General features: G+C 53.8%; 2 protein-coding genes across 3 annotated transcripts in view; one reads left to right on the top strand and one right to left on the bottom strand.

Moving 5' to 3' along the window:
* The window catches only part of SLC4A4 (solute carrier family 4 member 4), a 146,441-nt gene extending 140,553 nt beyond the window's left edge, over positions 1–5,888 (top strand). For both annotated transcript variants that reach the window (XM_058024753.1, XM_058024754.1), the window contains 3 exons: positions 1,300–1,396; positions 3,231–3,310; positions 4,045–5,888. In XM_058024753.1, the coding sequence (XP_057880736.1) occupies positions 1,300–1,396; positions 3,231–3,274 (141 nt within the window). In that variant the 3' untranslated portion in view covers positions 3,275–3,310; positions 4,045–5,888. The remainder of the gene's footprint in view (positions 1–1,299; positions 1,397–3,230; positions 3,311–4,044) is intronic.
* Positions 5,889–9,863: 3,975 nt separating this feature from the next.
* LOC131084064 (uncharacterized) lies at positions 9,864–16,146 on the bottom strand. Its single transcript, XM_058025160.1, has 6 exons — positions 16,105–16,146; positions 14,863–14,983; positions 13,697–13,774; positions 13,479–13,595; positions 12,106–12,259; positions 9,864–11,000 (listed from the first exon to the last, which is right to left on the bottom strand). The coding sequence occupies exons 1-6, from the start codon at positions 16,144–16,146 to the stop codon at positions 10,883–10,885; spliced, it is 630 nt and encodes a 209-aa protein (XP_057881143.1). The 3' UTR covers positions 9,864–10,882.
* Positions 16,147–16,384: the final 238 nt, after the last annotated feature.

Below are 16,384 nucleotides of genomic sequence, written 5' to 3'. Positions count from 1 at the left end.
AATGGGTAAGATATTTTATGCAAAATATTGGTCCTTAACTCTTGCTGGTTTTTTTCAGCACTTGCTTTTCCTAGCTTCCTGAACATACAGCACTGGGCACTTACTGGTTGGATTATTTTCACCCTTTCCCTTCCAGAAATATCCACCCCCAGAGTCAATCCAGTCAATCCTGTGGGATCTGGGGAGCAATGCATGGATCTGAGTTCAGCCAGGGAAGTTTGCTGGGTGTCAGTTGTGCTTTCTTTGAGTTCTGCTTGTCCCTCAACCTCATAAAAATAGTCCTGAGGAAACATCGTGATGTTGGAGTATGAAATAAGGCACTGGATATCAGTTATGTTAAAAAATAAATTAAAAATAAGAATAATAATCCAGAGAGAGCCAGTCTCTGGCCTCCGTAGTGTTTTCCTGCCCTGACTGGAAGGTCTCCTCCCTCTACCCTGGTGTTGTGGGTCTGGTTCTTTTCAGAAACAAAGATGTCCCAACATTTCTGGCAAATCCCACCTTCCTGCCTTTGCCAACTTAGGCAGTAACAGCCTTTCCTTGGCTTTGAGGAGTTCCCTTTATTTTTTAAAAAGCCAAACAGTTCCAATCACTCCTGTTGAGCAGAAGCAGGTGGTGATAGAAGGCAGCGGGGGTGAAATCCTGCTGGTGCCCCAACTCTGGGGGACTCCAGCTTTTCCCTGTGCCCCATCCTGAGCTGGTTGCTGTTTCTCTGGCTGGGCCAGGGTTGCAAAATTCTTCCAAGGGCTCTGGAATTGGTGAACCAGAGGTGTAACTGAGACTGGGGTTGACTCCCCTTGCATTAAAGAGGGAGCTGAGCCAGTCTGATGTAAGGAGCCTCTGTCATATCTGGGCCCTGTGGAGCAATTGGGAACAAGCAAGGGCTTTTACAAGAATCCCAGCAGGATGAAGGGTTTGGAGGAGCTTTTCCAGCAGCCTGCTGTGTCTGCCCACAAATGCATTTTCCATCTCTATTTCCTGCAGCTGACTCCAGGCAGAAGGGGATGGTGTCTTTTATGACGGTGGGGTGGAAAAGGAGATGTATTACAATTTACAATCCCACAGGATGATTCTTTTCTGTTTTATTTTTGGAGTATGAGGGTAATCAAGGGAAGTGGGATGCAGTGGGGAACCAGTGGAATCCATCAGGCAGCTATGCTGGAGGATGCTTTTCTCTTTTCCCTTCTTTTCTTTTACCTTTCCTACAGATCTGTGTGAAGGATAATTTTAATGTGTGGGAGACGATGAGGGAGAGAGCAGTGGGAATATTCTAAGACCTTTTACACGTTTCTTTCACAGTCTGACTGCCCCTACTCAGAAAAAGTCCCAAGTATTAAAATACCAATGGACATCATGGAGCAGGAACCTTTCCTAAGTGATAGCAAACCTGCTGACAGTGAGTAGAACTAAGCTCTTGCATGCCTGCTTGACTCTCACTTGCACTACAAAACTATATCTGTGTCTATTTAGTGATTTTAAAATAATTTTTAATCTTTCCTTTTACTTCAGAAGTATTCTCTTGTTCTTTTTTTTTCCCTCTCGTTTTTAATTTCCAGGCCCCTGCTTTATGACAGATTTTGCTTTTGTGAGCTTTTATTTTCTTTGCTGGTTACAAAATCAATGTTATTCCTTCTGGTGCCTCCAGTTTAAGTGCTTTTCTCCAGCTCCTGACAGGTGTCCTGGCCACCCACTCTCTCTTCCTCTCCTCTCCCTCTCCCCCTTGGTGTTAACCTGCTGATGGTGGGATTTATTTTTTTTTTTTCCACTGAGCTTTGTGTTCTGGATTTGCAGCGCTGTCCTGTCACTGTTTGTTCCCCTAGGTGCCAAGCAGTTGCAAAAATCAACATTTAACAGAGTAATTATTTATTTGTGTCATTAAGCTGCACAGGCAGAGATCAGTTGGCCATTAACATATTTCCCTTCTTAGGTGGTTTGTGCTCTTCTTTTAGGATTTCATTTCTGATGTTAATAGCTCTAATTGTTGAATTTAATCTTTATTTTCAGTCATTCCCACTTTACATTTTCCTCTTTTAAGTGAGGAATCACAGCTGACCTTGGTGGTTTTGCCTTTGGGATGACTTTGTAACATACTAAGGGTGTCAAATGCCCTTTTCCTCTGAGGTGGGAGGGGAGAAGTACAAACTAAATAAATTAGTGCTACTGCCTGGCTAGTGCTTCCTAGGAGCAGGATCTAACCCCTCTGATCTTTAGATCCTTAAATTATCCATGGATCTTAGGAACTGGGAGCCAGGTTCCTTTCCTTTTGGTAGCATATAGAGCCCTCAGGGAATGGTAAGCCTTACCCTGTGGCTTTTATATACAGAGACACTCAGAGTTTGGGATATAAAATAAAAGCATTGGAAAGGAAGCATTTTCTTGGCTATTTGGATATCCTCAATGTTTTGCTGATGTCAGCACATCATCCAAAATCAGCCACAGGCAACCTCATATCCTCCTCATTCCATCTATTTAGTGCATTCCTGATACTAAAAACAAACTGCATCCTAAATATTGTTACTCAGGATTTCAGGATTAGATGCCTTTTTTCCAACATCTTAAGGGCTAAAATAGTTAGGAAAAGTTAGTTGTGGCATCAGCCTGGTTCTTGGGACGCCCTTGGAGATGGAACAGATAAAATCAGCTATGGGCTGAACTGTAGTTGGTTTGTGTATTTATACGTTTTTATAGTCCAGTATTTTATTTGCTGCTTTCTAATTAAAAGCAATGTAAAATAAAAATTAAAACATATCAGGCCTCTGGAATACCAAAAAAAACCAACTGGAATGCAGCACCACTGTGGGATTGTGCTTGAGTGTAACTGTGATCCAGGGCATATTCCTGGCAGTACCACTGACAGCAGCTTTCCTGCAGCAAGAGCAGGAACAGGACTGTCATTCCCAGAGAACGTGGCTCCCACAGTGTCAGCAGAGGGAAGCCACCCTGTGTCCCCCAAGGACGTGGGTGTGACAGAGGGGGGTAGCCCAGGGGGACAGGTCCCAGGTAAGTGTCAGGCCCCAAACAGGGGGAACTCCTGGGGATGGGGCTGCTGGCACTGCAGGGGTGTTACCTCAGAGGAGAGAAGGGAATGCAGAGCTTCCTCACCAAGCTGTAAATCCATCTGGCAGCTAGCAGGAAAAGAGCTTGGCCCATAGGTTTGGGGGAGCTGAGGCAGGGCTGGAGGCACTGCACAGTGGGTGTGCAGCAGTGACACCCAGGCTTTCTTCCCCCAGGAGAAAAATCACCAACATTCCTTGAACGCCACACATCGTGCTGATACAATTCCCTTCCTTCAATCACACGCCATGCCAAGGTAAGCACCCCAAAATGCACCTCTGCCCCCCTCAGAACACAGCAGATTTCCTCCAGGGGACTCTTAAAATAAAACACTTGGAGAACATTCCCTGCACTGGGTTGCTGTCTCCCAAGGTGATCACGAACAAGTTGATTCCATAGTTACTCCAGCTCCTGGCAGGGCTGGGGATGGGGAGTGGAGAACCTGGGAGAGACCTGGCAGCTTCCCTGGCCTCCTGGCTGCTGCACTGAGAACAGGTTTGGGAATCAGACCAGGAGAAAGATGTGGAGCTACTGGGGTAGCCCAGAGAGCTGTAGCCAAGGGGAAATAATCCATTTTTCAATATTGTGGTAGAAAACAGAGTAAAGAATAACCTTAAACTGCAGCAAGTAATAATTGCTCAGAGTCCAGTCCCTTGGGGCCAGCTTGGGCCTCCCAGCAGCAGGACTGTGATGTGGAGCAAGGCAAGTTTATTCCTCTGAAATGCCAAAGATGTGTCTGTGCTTACAGCTGTTAGACAGGCACTGAAATTCATCCCAGCAGCAATGCCTGGATTATTTCAGTGGCAGCTGAGGGATGTTGTCACAGCCTGGGGTGGAGCATCAAGATGCCCCATCCCTGGAAGTGTCCAAGCAGTGTTCAGAGCAGCTCATTCACGTTATCTGTGTGTAGGCCTTACCTGAAATCTGGCTGTTCATTCCCAAAGCCCAGCATTTGTGCTGCTCTGACTTTGTCTGTCTTCTTCTTTGCAGCCCTCCACGAACTCCAGTAAAAGTTGTGCCTCAAATTAGAATAGAACTTGATCCTGAAGACAATGGTTATTTCTGGAGGAGCAAGGGAACAGAAACTACTTTGTAATTTGTCTGTCTGTCCGATCTTTTACCAATTCATTTTGTCACTAGCCAAATGTTGAGAAGCTCCCTGCTCCCAGCGGCGAAGGTAACGGAGCCCGGCCTGCCCCTCCCTGCCCACGCCCTCGGTGTTTCCCGGACTCCTCCTGCCTGGCTGCGGGGGCAGCAGCGCTCCGGGCCCGCCTGAGCCCCGCGGGAACGCCGGGAGCCGCTGTCTGTCTGTCTGCAGAGCCCAGCTGACCTCCAGGCTCATTCCGTGTCTGCTCCCACTGCTGCTAACCCTCGTGTAGGTAAAAGAGAAGGTACTTCACTCCCAGCACAGACAGACCATTGCCATCGCTGTAGCATGTTTGGAAACGTCCCTTTCCTATGCAATTTTTTTTAAAGAAACACTTTAATGGACTTAATCCGTCAGGTACATGGAAGAGTGTTATTTTCCTAGATTATTTTGTTTAAATTATGGGGGCCTAACCTATGACTTCTTTTTTTTTGACAATTTTTTTAACCTTTTTTTAATTACTGTAAAGAAAAATGAATTTTTTTCCTGCAGCAGGAAACATATAGTTATGAGTAGTTCTACCTCTTATTTCTAGATGCCAGGCTTTCTGTAAAAAATGTATTGTACCATATATAATGTGATTTTTACAAGAAACAAACCCACGACATCACACTGCAATCTCCAGGATGTGGCATAGGGCTGGATCAGTTCAATTAACACCTTGTGCTCCGAAGCATCTGTTTTTCTTAGGGTTAAGTTGGTTCTTGGAGTTTTTTGTAATGAGCGATCCCTGCTGTGAAAGAGACTTAAATCTCTTGTGATCTTAGAAGAGCCTGAATGGACAGCTGCTGGTTCTATCCCTGTTGTTGATTTCTGACCTGGGATGGCTCTGTGGTTTTCTTGGAACACCAGTGTGTCTGTATGTGCAGTGAGAAGAGCCAAGGTGTGTGCGAGGAGGAAGATGAAGGTGGCCTGCTGGGATGTTTATCCTGACACTCAGATTCACAAAGATCCTCTTGCATCCCAGCCCTGTGTTCCACCATCTGCAGAATTGACCCTGCACCTTGGCTGCTCTGCCCCACACCAGCAATGCAGCAGGACTCAGCAGGCCAGGCATGGGCATCCCAGGATTTTGGGGTGCAACCAAGCAAGTGGACATCACATCAGGAGAGAGGTTTTCCTCTCTGCAGCATGTTCATACTGGTATGTGCATCTAAAGGCATCTTTGGGAAACTGGGCTTCACCAGGACATGGGGAACACACAAAAAGCTTCGTCCAAAAATAAGAAACAGAACAAGAAGCAAAAGTACCCCAGCTCTCGAGGTGAATTTCCTGATGGAGACAATCCCATCACAGAGGATGGGCACATGCTGCCACTTGGTCCTTGTGAAACCAAAGTCTGGGTTGGTGAAGTCAAGAGGAATTTCTGATGGTGCTGAGACCTTAAATGCCAAATTTTAGCATCTGCTCCCACACAGGAGCCACCACCTCTGTATAGCCCCTGCTCGCCCTTGAGGGGTCTCCCCTTCAGTTTCCATGAAATCTGTATTGAGTATCTTAGGAACCCAGCTGAAACCTGCTCTGAAAATGCAGGGGAAACTTGGGAAAGGCCTGAAGAGGAGCAGCTCTGGGATCCCTCCTGCTGCTGGAGGACAGGTAACTTGAGAACTGTGATGCCAGCTTAGCCAATGCTCTCCATCCCTTGGTGGACACCAGTGCTGGCACCCGGTGGGGACACAGGCTGGAGCACAGGAGCTGCGTGGGGATTGCTGCACATCCTGCCCAGACCGTGCATGTGCAGCAATCCCACAGGAGAGGTGCCATCAGCTGGGTCACAGGGGCTGTCCCGCTCGGTTCCGTGGGCACAGCTTCCAGCTGCTGCTGCCTGGTGACCTGTCTCCCCAAAAATGAGGTCTTCTCTTCTGAACCGTGTGTCCTGACTGCTGTTCTAGGTCTTTCTCTCTCTCTGTGTTGTGTTTTTTTGTGTCGCGCTGAGGGCAGCGCTGCCGACAGGACAAAGGCTCTGCATGAGAAGCGCCGCCCTCTGGCAGCAAAGGTTTTCTGCAGGCCTTGGAGAGTAACCAGAACGTCCTTTCGATCCAAATTAGGTGTTTTGTTGGAAAAGCCTGGGTGGGCGCTTCAGGGAATAAGTGTGGAGACTGACCCAAAGCCCTCCAAGATCAGATGACCTTCCCCCAGCAAATGCCAGCCCCCAGCCCGCGGGGAGCCGGCCTGCGCTGCCCCCTCCCGGGGCTGCCGCACCCTTGTATCTCTGTTGGAATCGAGTCGCACTTTGAGATACTTTTATTCTTGTTCTTAATTCTCCTAAGTCCGTGCTTTCTTTGGAGGAGGGAACAAGGACTTAGGATGAAATGAAGTGGATCAGATGGTGGAACTAAAAGGAAAAAAAGCAGAAAACATTTCAAACATATTAAAGTGATTTTTTTCCAGTAATATAAAAATGAAATTCCTTATAACATTATAGTATTTTACAGTTTTATGAAGCTTTCTATTGTGACTTTTATGGAATCAAAAGATGAAGATGATGAGATATTTTAGCATTTATATTTTTCAAAATTAAATAAATGTATACTGAAAATAAAGTAACTTTATGCATTCATGGGAGAGTTCATGTCTGTTTTCCCTCATTATGTGCCAAGTCTTGTCTGATGGAACCAAGATCCCAGAATCAGTTTGGTGATGATAAAAGGGGCTCCCTGACACCCTAGTGTTGGACCCACTGAAGCATATTTTGGGATACCTGGGGGGGAGCGGTTGGATGTGGAGAGTTGCCAGAAGGTCTGGGTCTGCTGGGCCCCCACTGGGCACTGCCCTCCGGGCCCCTGGATCCCTGCTTGCCCCCGGGCTCCCCCAGCTCTGAGCTCAGACGGGGCCGGCGCACAGGGCAGCACTTGGAGGTGAAGGCACCTCGTGGAAGGGCTGGGCTGTGGTGAAATTTGGGATTCCCTGGGATTGCACCCCAGAGGGAACTGAGGGACCATCTCCTCAATCACCAAACCAAGGGGAGAAGGAAGGGTCAGGAACTGACCGGGATCAATCTCAGGGGTCTTTTCCAATCCAAATGGTTTTATTTTGGGATTGTAACCTGCCCAAAGGCAGTACCACTCGCCTGGTGGCAAGGAGAGCCGCCTCCTTGCAACTCAGCTCCTTGTTGGTCAGTTCTGGTGCCTCTGGAAGCTTTGGAGCAAGTACTGGGCAGAGTGGGCAGCTCCCTGGGTACCGGGTACGTAGATGAGCCCAGCGGTAGGACAGGTCTCACCTATTTGAAGAAGCAGGCAATGGGCATGGGCAAAATGCAGCAGCTGGACACCGAGGAGAGGAAGGTCCCGGTCGCTCACGGCCATCCAGCCCCGCTGGTTCCACAGGGGCACGCGCGACGGGCGAGAGCCCCACGGGGCTGCGGCCCCGGGGAAGGGAGGGAGAGCCGGGCGACGCTCTGCCCCGGCGGCGCGGTGCTCTCGGGGGTGGGGGGGGGCGGGCGGAGCGGCGGCCCCGGGGCTGCCCTATCGGGGGCTTACCGAGGGGACCGCACCGTGCACGGGATGCTGCGGCGGGGCCGCGACGGCAGAGCACTGCTGGGGTCTGCCAGGGGGTCCCGGGCGATGCCACCTCTCCCCCGCCGGGCGGATCGAAGCGGCACCGGGCCGGGGATCGGTTTGGGGCCCGGGATGGCCGCGGGCACGGGGCGCTGCCGGCTGCGGGATCGCGGCCGTTCCCCGGTGCGAGCGCGGAGCCGCCGTGTGGGGCCGGGACCCCGCAGGGCGCCCTCTGGCGGACACGGAGCGCGGTGCGAGCGCGGCGCCCCCGCGTGGCCGCGGGACAGCGGTGCGGGGGGCGGGGCCGGCACAGGTGTGATGGGGAAAGGGCGGGGCCAGAGGCGGGGCCGGGTGGTGCAGGGGGCGGGGCCTGGCAATACCGGGGCAGGCCCAGCTCAGGTGTGCAGGGCGGGCCCAGCTCAGGTGCGCGGGGCCCCAGGGCGGCTGCGCGGGGCGGGGCCCAGGCGATTTAGACCCCGGAAATCACCTCGGCCGCCATTTGCTCACTCAGAGCACGGTGCGGACGGAGCTCCCTGTGCGGGCTCCGCAGGTAAGGCGCGGAGGCTTCGGCCTCCCCTTCTGTCCCTCTACCCCTGCTTCCTTCTCCGCGTATTCCCTTTCTTTCTCCCCCTTCCCTCTCCCCCTGAAACGCTCCTTTCCTCTCCTCCCAAACCCGACCCCCCCCACTCCTTCCCGTCCTGTCCCTTCCCCGCTACTCCCTCCTATTCCTCCCCTCTCCACCGTCGCTTTTCTGCCCCCTCGGCCTTTCCCTTCCTCTCCCGCTTCCCTCCTCACTCCGACCCCTCTCCCTCCCCGTCCTCACTCACCATCCCCATCTCTCCTGTCTCCCCGTCCTCCCCTCTCCTCCTTCCCTCGCAGCCGCGGGGCTCGGGGTGCCGGGCAATAATAAAGCCCTGAGGGCCGGAGCCCGGCGCCCCCGCCCTCGCTGGGGTCCCCCCATTGCAGTGCAACACAGCGCCCCACACCGCCGGGGCTCCGGCTGTCCCTACATCACACTGGGGGCGTCCTGGGGTGGGGGGTCCGAGTCATAGGGGCCCCCTCGTTAGGAGGGGGTCCCGGGGGGGGGGGTCAGGGTGGGCCCCCTCCGGAGAAGGGGGTCTGGGGGAGGGGGCAGGGCCTGAAGGCGTAGCTCCCCTCCAGACTCCATCCCCTCACCCGGACCCCTCCTCCGGACGGGGTCCCGCCCCGGCCCCCTCCCGGGGACCCCCTGCTTCGTACCGGGCCCGGGGAGAGGGAGGGGAGCGGGTGGGGTGGGGTGGGGGGGAAGCAGAGGGGGGGCCCGTCACTCTGCAGCGTGAACACACATTAAAAAAAAATTGCCAGACACACGAGCGTCCCCTCGGGCCTTGGCACCGCCCCCACCCGCCCCCCTTCCCTCCCCCCGGTCCCTCACATCCGCGCCTATCCAACTTTCTGCGGGGGATGCTCAGCTTGGGATGCCGCGGGAGCGTCGGTCGGAGCGCTGTGCGAAGAGTCGGATCGGGGGCTGGTGCTGCTGCTGCTGTGCGGGGTCCAAAGTGCTCGGGTAGGACCAGGATCTGGGCCCGGGGATTCGGGTCCTGATCCTGCCGGTATTTCCTGTGGGAGCTGGGCCGAGCCACTTCTTCCTCGGCGGGCAGGGTGCTGGTGCTGGGGCTGGAGGATCAAGGTGGGATTGGGGCTGGGATCGGGACCGGCATCGCCGCGTTCGGAAAGAACCACTCCGGGACAGGCGCTACCGCTGCGGCGAGCGCAGGGCTGGGTCCTGCCGGGGCTCCGGCTGCGGCAACAGGGAGCCCGTACTGTGCTACCATGCCCGCCAGAAGGATGACGCTTCCTGGGAGCAGCCTCTGGATCGCGGCTGGAAGCGGGAAGGACGCGGACACCGCCCGTACCGGCCCCGGGACCCCATCGGTATCGCCGCTCACTCGGCGCCGCCCCGCAATTCCACCGGCCCGGTAACCCCACGAGCACCGCGCTCCCCTGCGAGCCACAGCGCCCGCAGCCCCTTCTCCGTGCCCGCACCCCCGGGGCTGCAGCGCTCCGGCCGGGAGCAGCCGCTCTGGGACGGCCGCTGGGGCCGGGGCGTTGCTGCTCCCGCTCCCGTTGTGCCTGGTGTGGGACTGGAGCCCCAGGGAAACGCGAGGGAAAAAAACCCCAGTGTTAAAAAACCAGTGCCAACTGTTTGTTCTTTATTTCCAGAGCCGTGAGGATCATCGAGTCAAATGCTGAGAAGTGACCGGCCCAGCTGCACATCGAACACAGAATTTTGGTCTTCTCAGCACCCTGCTCCAATCACCTGAGCCAATCCCAGGGTTGTTCCAAAGGTCCTGTGTGGGATGGGAATGACTGCTGCCAGTAAGAGACCTCCTCTACAAATGCAGCTCCTTCCCTTCTGTGAATGCTGCTTTACACACCAGCCCCTGCAATGGCTGTAGGGCAGAACTGGCTGGCACTCAGCATGTCAGCACCAAACTCTTCCCCATGACCCTGATTCTTCTGCCCTTTCCAGGACTTACCCAGCAGCTGTAAATGTGCTCACACAATGTCCCCTTGTTTCCCCAGGAAGAAGTGAACCAGACAAGTCCTGAGGGTTACCCTGCCCGTGGGGAAGTTCCTCTGGAGAGTGGCAGGGGGCGTTTCCTGCAGGTGAGCGATGCCAGCTCAAAGTGACGGTGGCTGCTGAGGCCGGGGCTGTTTCTGGGCCCAGAGGCCTCGGTGTCTCCTGCTCGCTGCCAGCCGTGCTCCTTGGTGCTCCCTCAGGGTGTCCCGGCGGGCTGGGAGCGCAGGGCAGGAGGAGCCAGAAGCTCCTGAAGGCAGCAGCCCCTCGTGTCTGTGGGATCTGCAGGAGGAGCTGTGCCTGCACCGTGGCTCCTGGGCCAGGGGCTGCTCTGAGCAGGCATGTGGAAATGCTCCAGCCCACACAGAGCACCAAGAGCCCAGGAGGAGCCCAAGGAGCAGCTGGCATTACCTGGGAATGGAGGCACGGCCCGTTTGCACAGGGGCTCACGCAGCAATTCCCGGTTCAGAGCTCCCCCACAGCTGCCAGCTATGTCCCAGCCACCCCAAATCCCTTCCCTCCTGCCCAGCCTGAGGCCACCATCCATCAGCAGCACTGAAGCCAAGGCAATCTTTCCCCACAGACATTAAATCCCAGGCAGTAGCCCTCAGAGATAGCTGAAAATCAGTGGGATGGAATTTGGAGTTTTTCAGGATCCAGCTGCAAGTGCACAAGTGGTGGAAAGCTTTCACAGGTAGGTCCCACTGGAGGTGTGCTGAAGACAGGGATGTGCATCCCTTTCCTGAGGGAAAAGAATCTGTAGAGGCCACTGCTGAGGCTCTGAAAGGAGCTGAGCTTCTGCAGGGAGAGATGTCCCCCCCTGGGCACAGGGGCTGCCCCAGCACAGGCTAGGAGCACATCTGGCCACTGCCTTCTCCTGCTTTAAACACCAACTGGATGTTCTCCATCCTGGAGCTCAGGGGCTGAAACCAGCTCAGTTCCAGGCAGCTCTGTCCAGTGCCCCCAGGGACACCATTGGGGTGAGGGTTATAAACAGCCAGTTCTATGGAATGTAACCCTGTCCTTGTCCCTGTGCTGCTGCTGCTGAGCTTCCTTGGAAGCTCTGCTGCTCCTGGCACAGCTGCTGTCCAAGGCAGCAGCTCTGCATGGGAATGCTCACACTCCATGGGGCACTGGGAGGTTACTGCAGTGGGAATGGAGCAGGGAATTTGGGGCTATGGGTATAATTCATCAGAACTAGCACAGCTGACAGGGAACCCCAAATCTGGGCACCACACAGAGAACAATCCTTGTCCTGCCCTGTCAGCTCAACCCCCTGGGCTGGGAAGTTTTGGGAATTAAATGTATGGAATTACACAAATCACAGCAAGTGGCATCACCCAGAGGGACAATCCAGGTCCTAGACAATTCCTCCACAATCCACTATGGGGGAAAACACCCTGTGCCTGCCAGGAGCTCTGACTGCTTTTCCTACCAGCTCCTGAGCAGTGTCAGGGCCACCATGAGAGCTTTAAAACCCAAATAAACCCCATATCCCACACAGTGATAATCCAAATAAAGAAATGCATTCTTGTCATCAAAGCTCAAAACTGTGTTAGGAGTTCTGACAACAAGTTAATGGAATTCCCAGGAACCTCATTAATGCTCTTGGTTTCATTTTTATGTGTTTTTAATCCCTCAGTGGGCAGCCTGTACAACTTATCCTGGGATTTAGAGGTTGAGCAGGGCTGGCTTTGGATTGACCTTCACCTCTGGCCCCAGCCTGTGCAAACACACCTTGTGCCAGGGTGGGTGAGCTCATCACCTCAGCTTTTCCCTCCTAAATATCCCCTACTTATTTCCCTGTAGATTAACTCAGACTTTGCCCCAAACCATCCACTCCTCACCTCCATGTGGCCTCCAGGTGTCCATTCTGCTCCTCACAGGTGCCCTGGTGACACCATGTTGGTCCCTTTGCCCTTCTCCAGCCCGAGGCTGCTCCTCTGCTCGCTCTCTCCAGCCTCATCCCACAGGGATCCTCTTGTCCCTTCCCTGCTGGTGCTGCCAAGGAAGGAGGACACAGTGAGTCCCAGGGCTGCCCCCTCAGCCCTGAGAGTCCTGGCTGTGGGCCCTCGGATTTCCCAGGGGAATTGTCTGCTGGGCTCCCTTCAATGACCTCAGCAATTCCCTCACAAATGCCACCTCACTCCCCCTGACATCCCCTCACATTGCATTTTCCCACACAAACAGTTCTTGTATCCCCTCTAGGTTACACCAGGTTTTCAGCTACATGAATGGCATCATCTGTGCCCACTGCTCGTTACTCACCCAACCAAAATCAAGAGCAAATGTTGGTTGGGCTTTAAGAACTTGAAATAACTTTAAATCAAAATAAATCACCTTTTTCTTCTGGGTTTTTGGGTTTTTTCCCTTTGGATGCTGGACTTAGCTCTGAGGATGTGTGCTGAGCTCTGGGTGGAGGGCCTGTCAGGCTGAATGGCTGAGTTTGTGTTCTTCTCACTGGGGCATCAGAAATTGCCCCAGTCCCTTTCCCAGGCTGTTCCCAGGCTGTGCTCAGGCTGTGGCAGCACAGGCAGATGCAGCTCTCAGCACTCCCTGCTCCAAACACAACTCTGGCCTCCACTGCAATCTGTCTCTGCTGGGAGGTTTTCTCCTAGAGAAATCAAAGAATAGCTCATGGCACTTTGGAGACTCAATCTGCACAAAGGGAAGTAAGGAATAAAATCCTGCTCCAGGAGCCCTTGGGATCTGCAGGGCTGCTTAGGGAAGGGACATTCACTCCCTGCAGTGCCCCCAGCCCACCTGCAGCACCAGCACAGGCTGCCAGCTGGGCTCTGCCAGCCCCTCTCTGTCACCCTCCCTGTGCTGCTCCCTCTCAGTGCCCTGGGCAATCCAGCCCTGAGCCTGAGCAGCCCAAAGCTCTGGCTGGCAGCCCAGGGACAAAGGGACCCTGCCAGGGATGAGGCACATTCCCAGCCAACGCTCCCAACAGAGCACAGAGACCCCCCTGGAGCTCCTGGGTGGGGCTGGCAGGAGGGCACAGCCCCAGTGGGGTGGCAGTGGCAGTGACAGCAGCAAAGTGCCACGGTCTGGTGGCACAGCAGAGACACCAAGGGCAGCAGTGCCCAGGGAGGGGCACAATGAATTCTGCTCCCTGTGCTGCCCCATCCCAGCAGGAAAGCTCCAGGGGGGATGGAAACTCCTCCCCTTCCCCCAGCCCCAGGTAAGCCCTGCTCAGTTTCACACACCCAGCTCTCACCTCCAGCTGCTCTGGGGCTGCTGCCACATTCCTGCCAAGGTGCCAAAGCCACTTGGGACAGGGCTGCCTCTGTGTCCCAGGGGATGGCAGGGACCAGGGTGCTCCAGCAAGGACAGCCTGAAACCAGAGCAGATGTGCCAGGGTTAGCAATGGGCTGGGGACAGGAGCTCTAAACCCAGATTGCTGAAAACAGCCCCCAAAATGTTCCATGATCACACCTTTAAAATGGCTCCAAAGGGCAGCAGCTCCACTGCCAGACCAGCACCTGCACCATTCCCTGTGCCAGCCCTGGCTCACTGAAAAACAAAACAAACCAGCCATCACCCAGGCCCTGTTTGCAGAATTCCTGCTCCAAACCCTCACCTTTCCTGCCCAGCACTGAGGGAAATCTGACACAGCATTATAAATAACCTTTGCTGAGAGCAGCCATCACCCCAGTCCTCCAGCCTTGGCAAGATTTGCAGTGAATGGAGCTAAGTTCTAACCCTGAACCTAAATTCCTGTCAGTTTTTGGTAGAAAGATACTGGACAGTGAATCATGCAACAGAACTGAAAAATTGCTCAAGGAATAACAAGGCCCAGAGCAAACCCAACCACCCCCATCACTGCTGCACCCCAGTTTTGGGAGAAATGCTGATATCATTTCTAAATACTCCCCTTCCCTCCCACTCAGTCTCCAGCCCAAAGCCACTTCTCACAGACACAAACTAACAAGCCTGAGGCATTGTTCCCAGCAGCAGATGCAATTCCTGAACTCCCTTTTCCCTGGATTGCTCTTCTAAGCACTTGCAGGAAACTCACCTGAGCCCAGAGACTGTTGTGCTTTCCCAGAGGGAAACAGAGCCTGATGGGCCCAGCTCTGGCACCACATTCCCCTTGTCCCTGCTGAGCTGGGAGGCCACAGGTGAGCCCAGTCCCTCAGAGCCCATCCCTGGCACCAGGAGAGCTGGAGCTGTTCCCAGATCCCAGGGCCCTGCAGGGCTGTGCTGACAGAGCACAGGCTGAGCTCTGTGCCCACACCATCCCTCATTCTCCTCCCAGTGCTCCCAAACCCTCCCAGCCCTGCCCCTGTGCCAGGCCCTGCCCAGCCCCAGCAGAGGCTGTCACCCAGCCCTGCCCCAGCTGCCCCCCCTGGCAGGGCTGGGAATGCACCGAGGGCTCCTGACCCCAGAGCAGTCCTGGGGGCACAGGCAGTGCCCAAGCTGCCCCTCAGGGCACAGCCAACACCACAGCTCCCTCAGCCCCAGGGAACTCTGGCATTTGTCCCTTCACCTCTGCCCTTGTCCAGCAGACACAGCTGGGGCTGGGCTGGCAGGAATGGCATTCCCATGGCAGGTAATGCCAGCAGAGAGGAAAAGAGGAGCCCTGTGTCCCTCTGACTTACCCCACAGCGTGGGCAGGACCAGAGCCCACCAGCCCTGGTGCTGAGGCCTCTTGCCTTTGGCTGCCCAAACACCAAAGCTTTTGGCAAAGATGGGAGGAGTTTGATGATTTTTCCTTTTGCCCTGAAAGAGAGGACAAAAAGAAAATTAAGTTCCACTTTGTGGAAGTCAAAGGATCCCAGCTCTCATACTTCTGCTCTGATTGCTCCCTATGGGGTTTTATCATGAGAGGTGACACCAATTCAAACATCAACGTGTCCTTTCCCAGCATTTTTATTCCTGACTATTTCAGACAATAAAAGGATGCTCATTTTTCATATTGCATTCTCTGCCTAATTTGAACAGAACCATTTTTATCCCAGCCCCCACGTGTCAGCCATTCCATCCTTTACCACTGGACTTGGCACAAAGGCAGGGACACCTGGGATGCTGCATCACAAGAAATCCCAAAGAGAATCCCCTCCAAAACCTCACAGAGAAAGGGTTTTTGCTTTTGGGACACAAGAAAGGCCTTTGACCATTTGCATCCACATGCAAAGCCCACACTGAGCACTTGGTTTTAAAGATGTTGCACTTGAAGTTACAGACATGGAATTGCTTTGGGATTTGGCATTTCCTGCACCCACACAAACACATTAAAGGAATGAAGTGCAGAGTCCTGAAGTTTGGTTATTCCAATGCTGTTTTGGTAGTGCCACTTGACACACCAAAATCCACAGCAACACTTCAAAAAATGAAAAGCAACTTTCACCCCCACATCCCCCTTCCTTTTGATTTTGCAGTTTTGGGGTCCTCTTAAGAACAGGGTAAAGGAAAGAAGAAGAAAAGCCCAGGACCTGCTACCAGCCAGTGCACCAAGCACCTGTTTTCCACAGATTCTCCTCCCAGCTGATGGCTTTTCTAAGAAAGCTTCAGTTCCCCCTTATCACAATCACCTGCAGCACTCACCATCAGCCCCAAAGGCAGTGCCCATCTCTGAGCTGTGCCAGGGAGCTCAGTCCCTCTCTGTGGGACAAACCTGCTCTGGGCCCCAGAGCTGACTCCAATCCCTGCTGGCTGGAGCCAAACTGCATCCCTGGGGCGGCTGTGGGCCCAGCCCTCCCTGGCTGTGACACGCGGCCTCTCACTGAGCACCTCCATTCCCTGTCAAACAGAACACTCAGGAAGGAACACAATCAGCAATTCCAACTACAGAAACCACTGAGGTGCCTTTCAGGACCCCACAGTGTTCAGTCAGTTCTTACTTTGCAGTGCACGAGGTATTTCAGCAATAAATTCCCTGTCATTGCTAAGAGCTCAGCAGCTCCTCAGTGGGAGGGTTTCCAGTTATGTTTTTCTAACAGCAGCTCAAAGCTTAAGCAGTTTCAGCATCCACCAGCCTGAAGCCCGTGGATTTCAGGCATCTTGCATGGACGTGTTATAACTTAAATGGAAATCCTACCTGCAGTCTTAAATACATAAATATCTTCTGCCACTTGGCTCTACTGAAAAGCTTTCTGCTGATATAATACAACATTTCTTTAA

Source organism: Melospiza georgiana, chromosome 5 (genome assembly GCF_028018845.1).
Source record: "Melospiza georgiana isolate bMelGeo1 chromosome 5, bMelGeo1.pri, whole genome shotgun sequence".
NCBI classification, from domain to species: Eukaryota; Metazoa; Chordata; class Aves; order Passeriformes; family Passerellidae; genus Melospiza; species Melospiza georgiana.
Note: the sequence above shows the minus strand (reverse complement) of the source record. Positions and strands in the feature narration are given on the sequence as shown.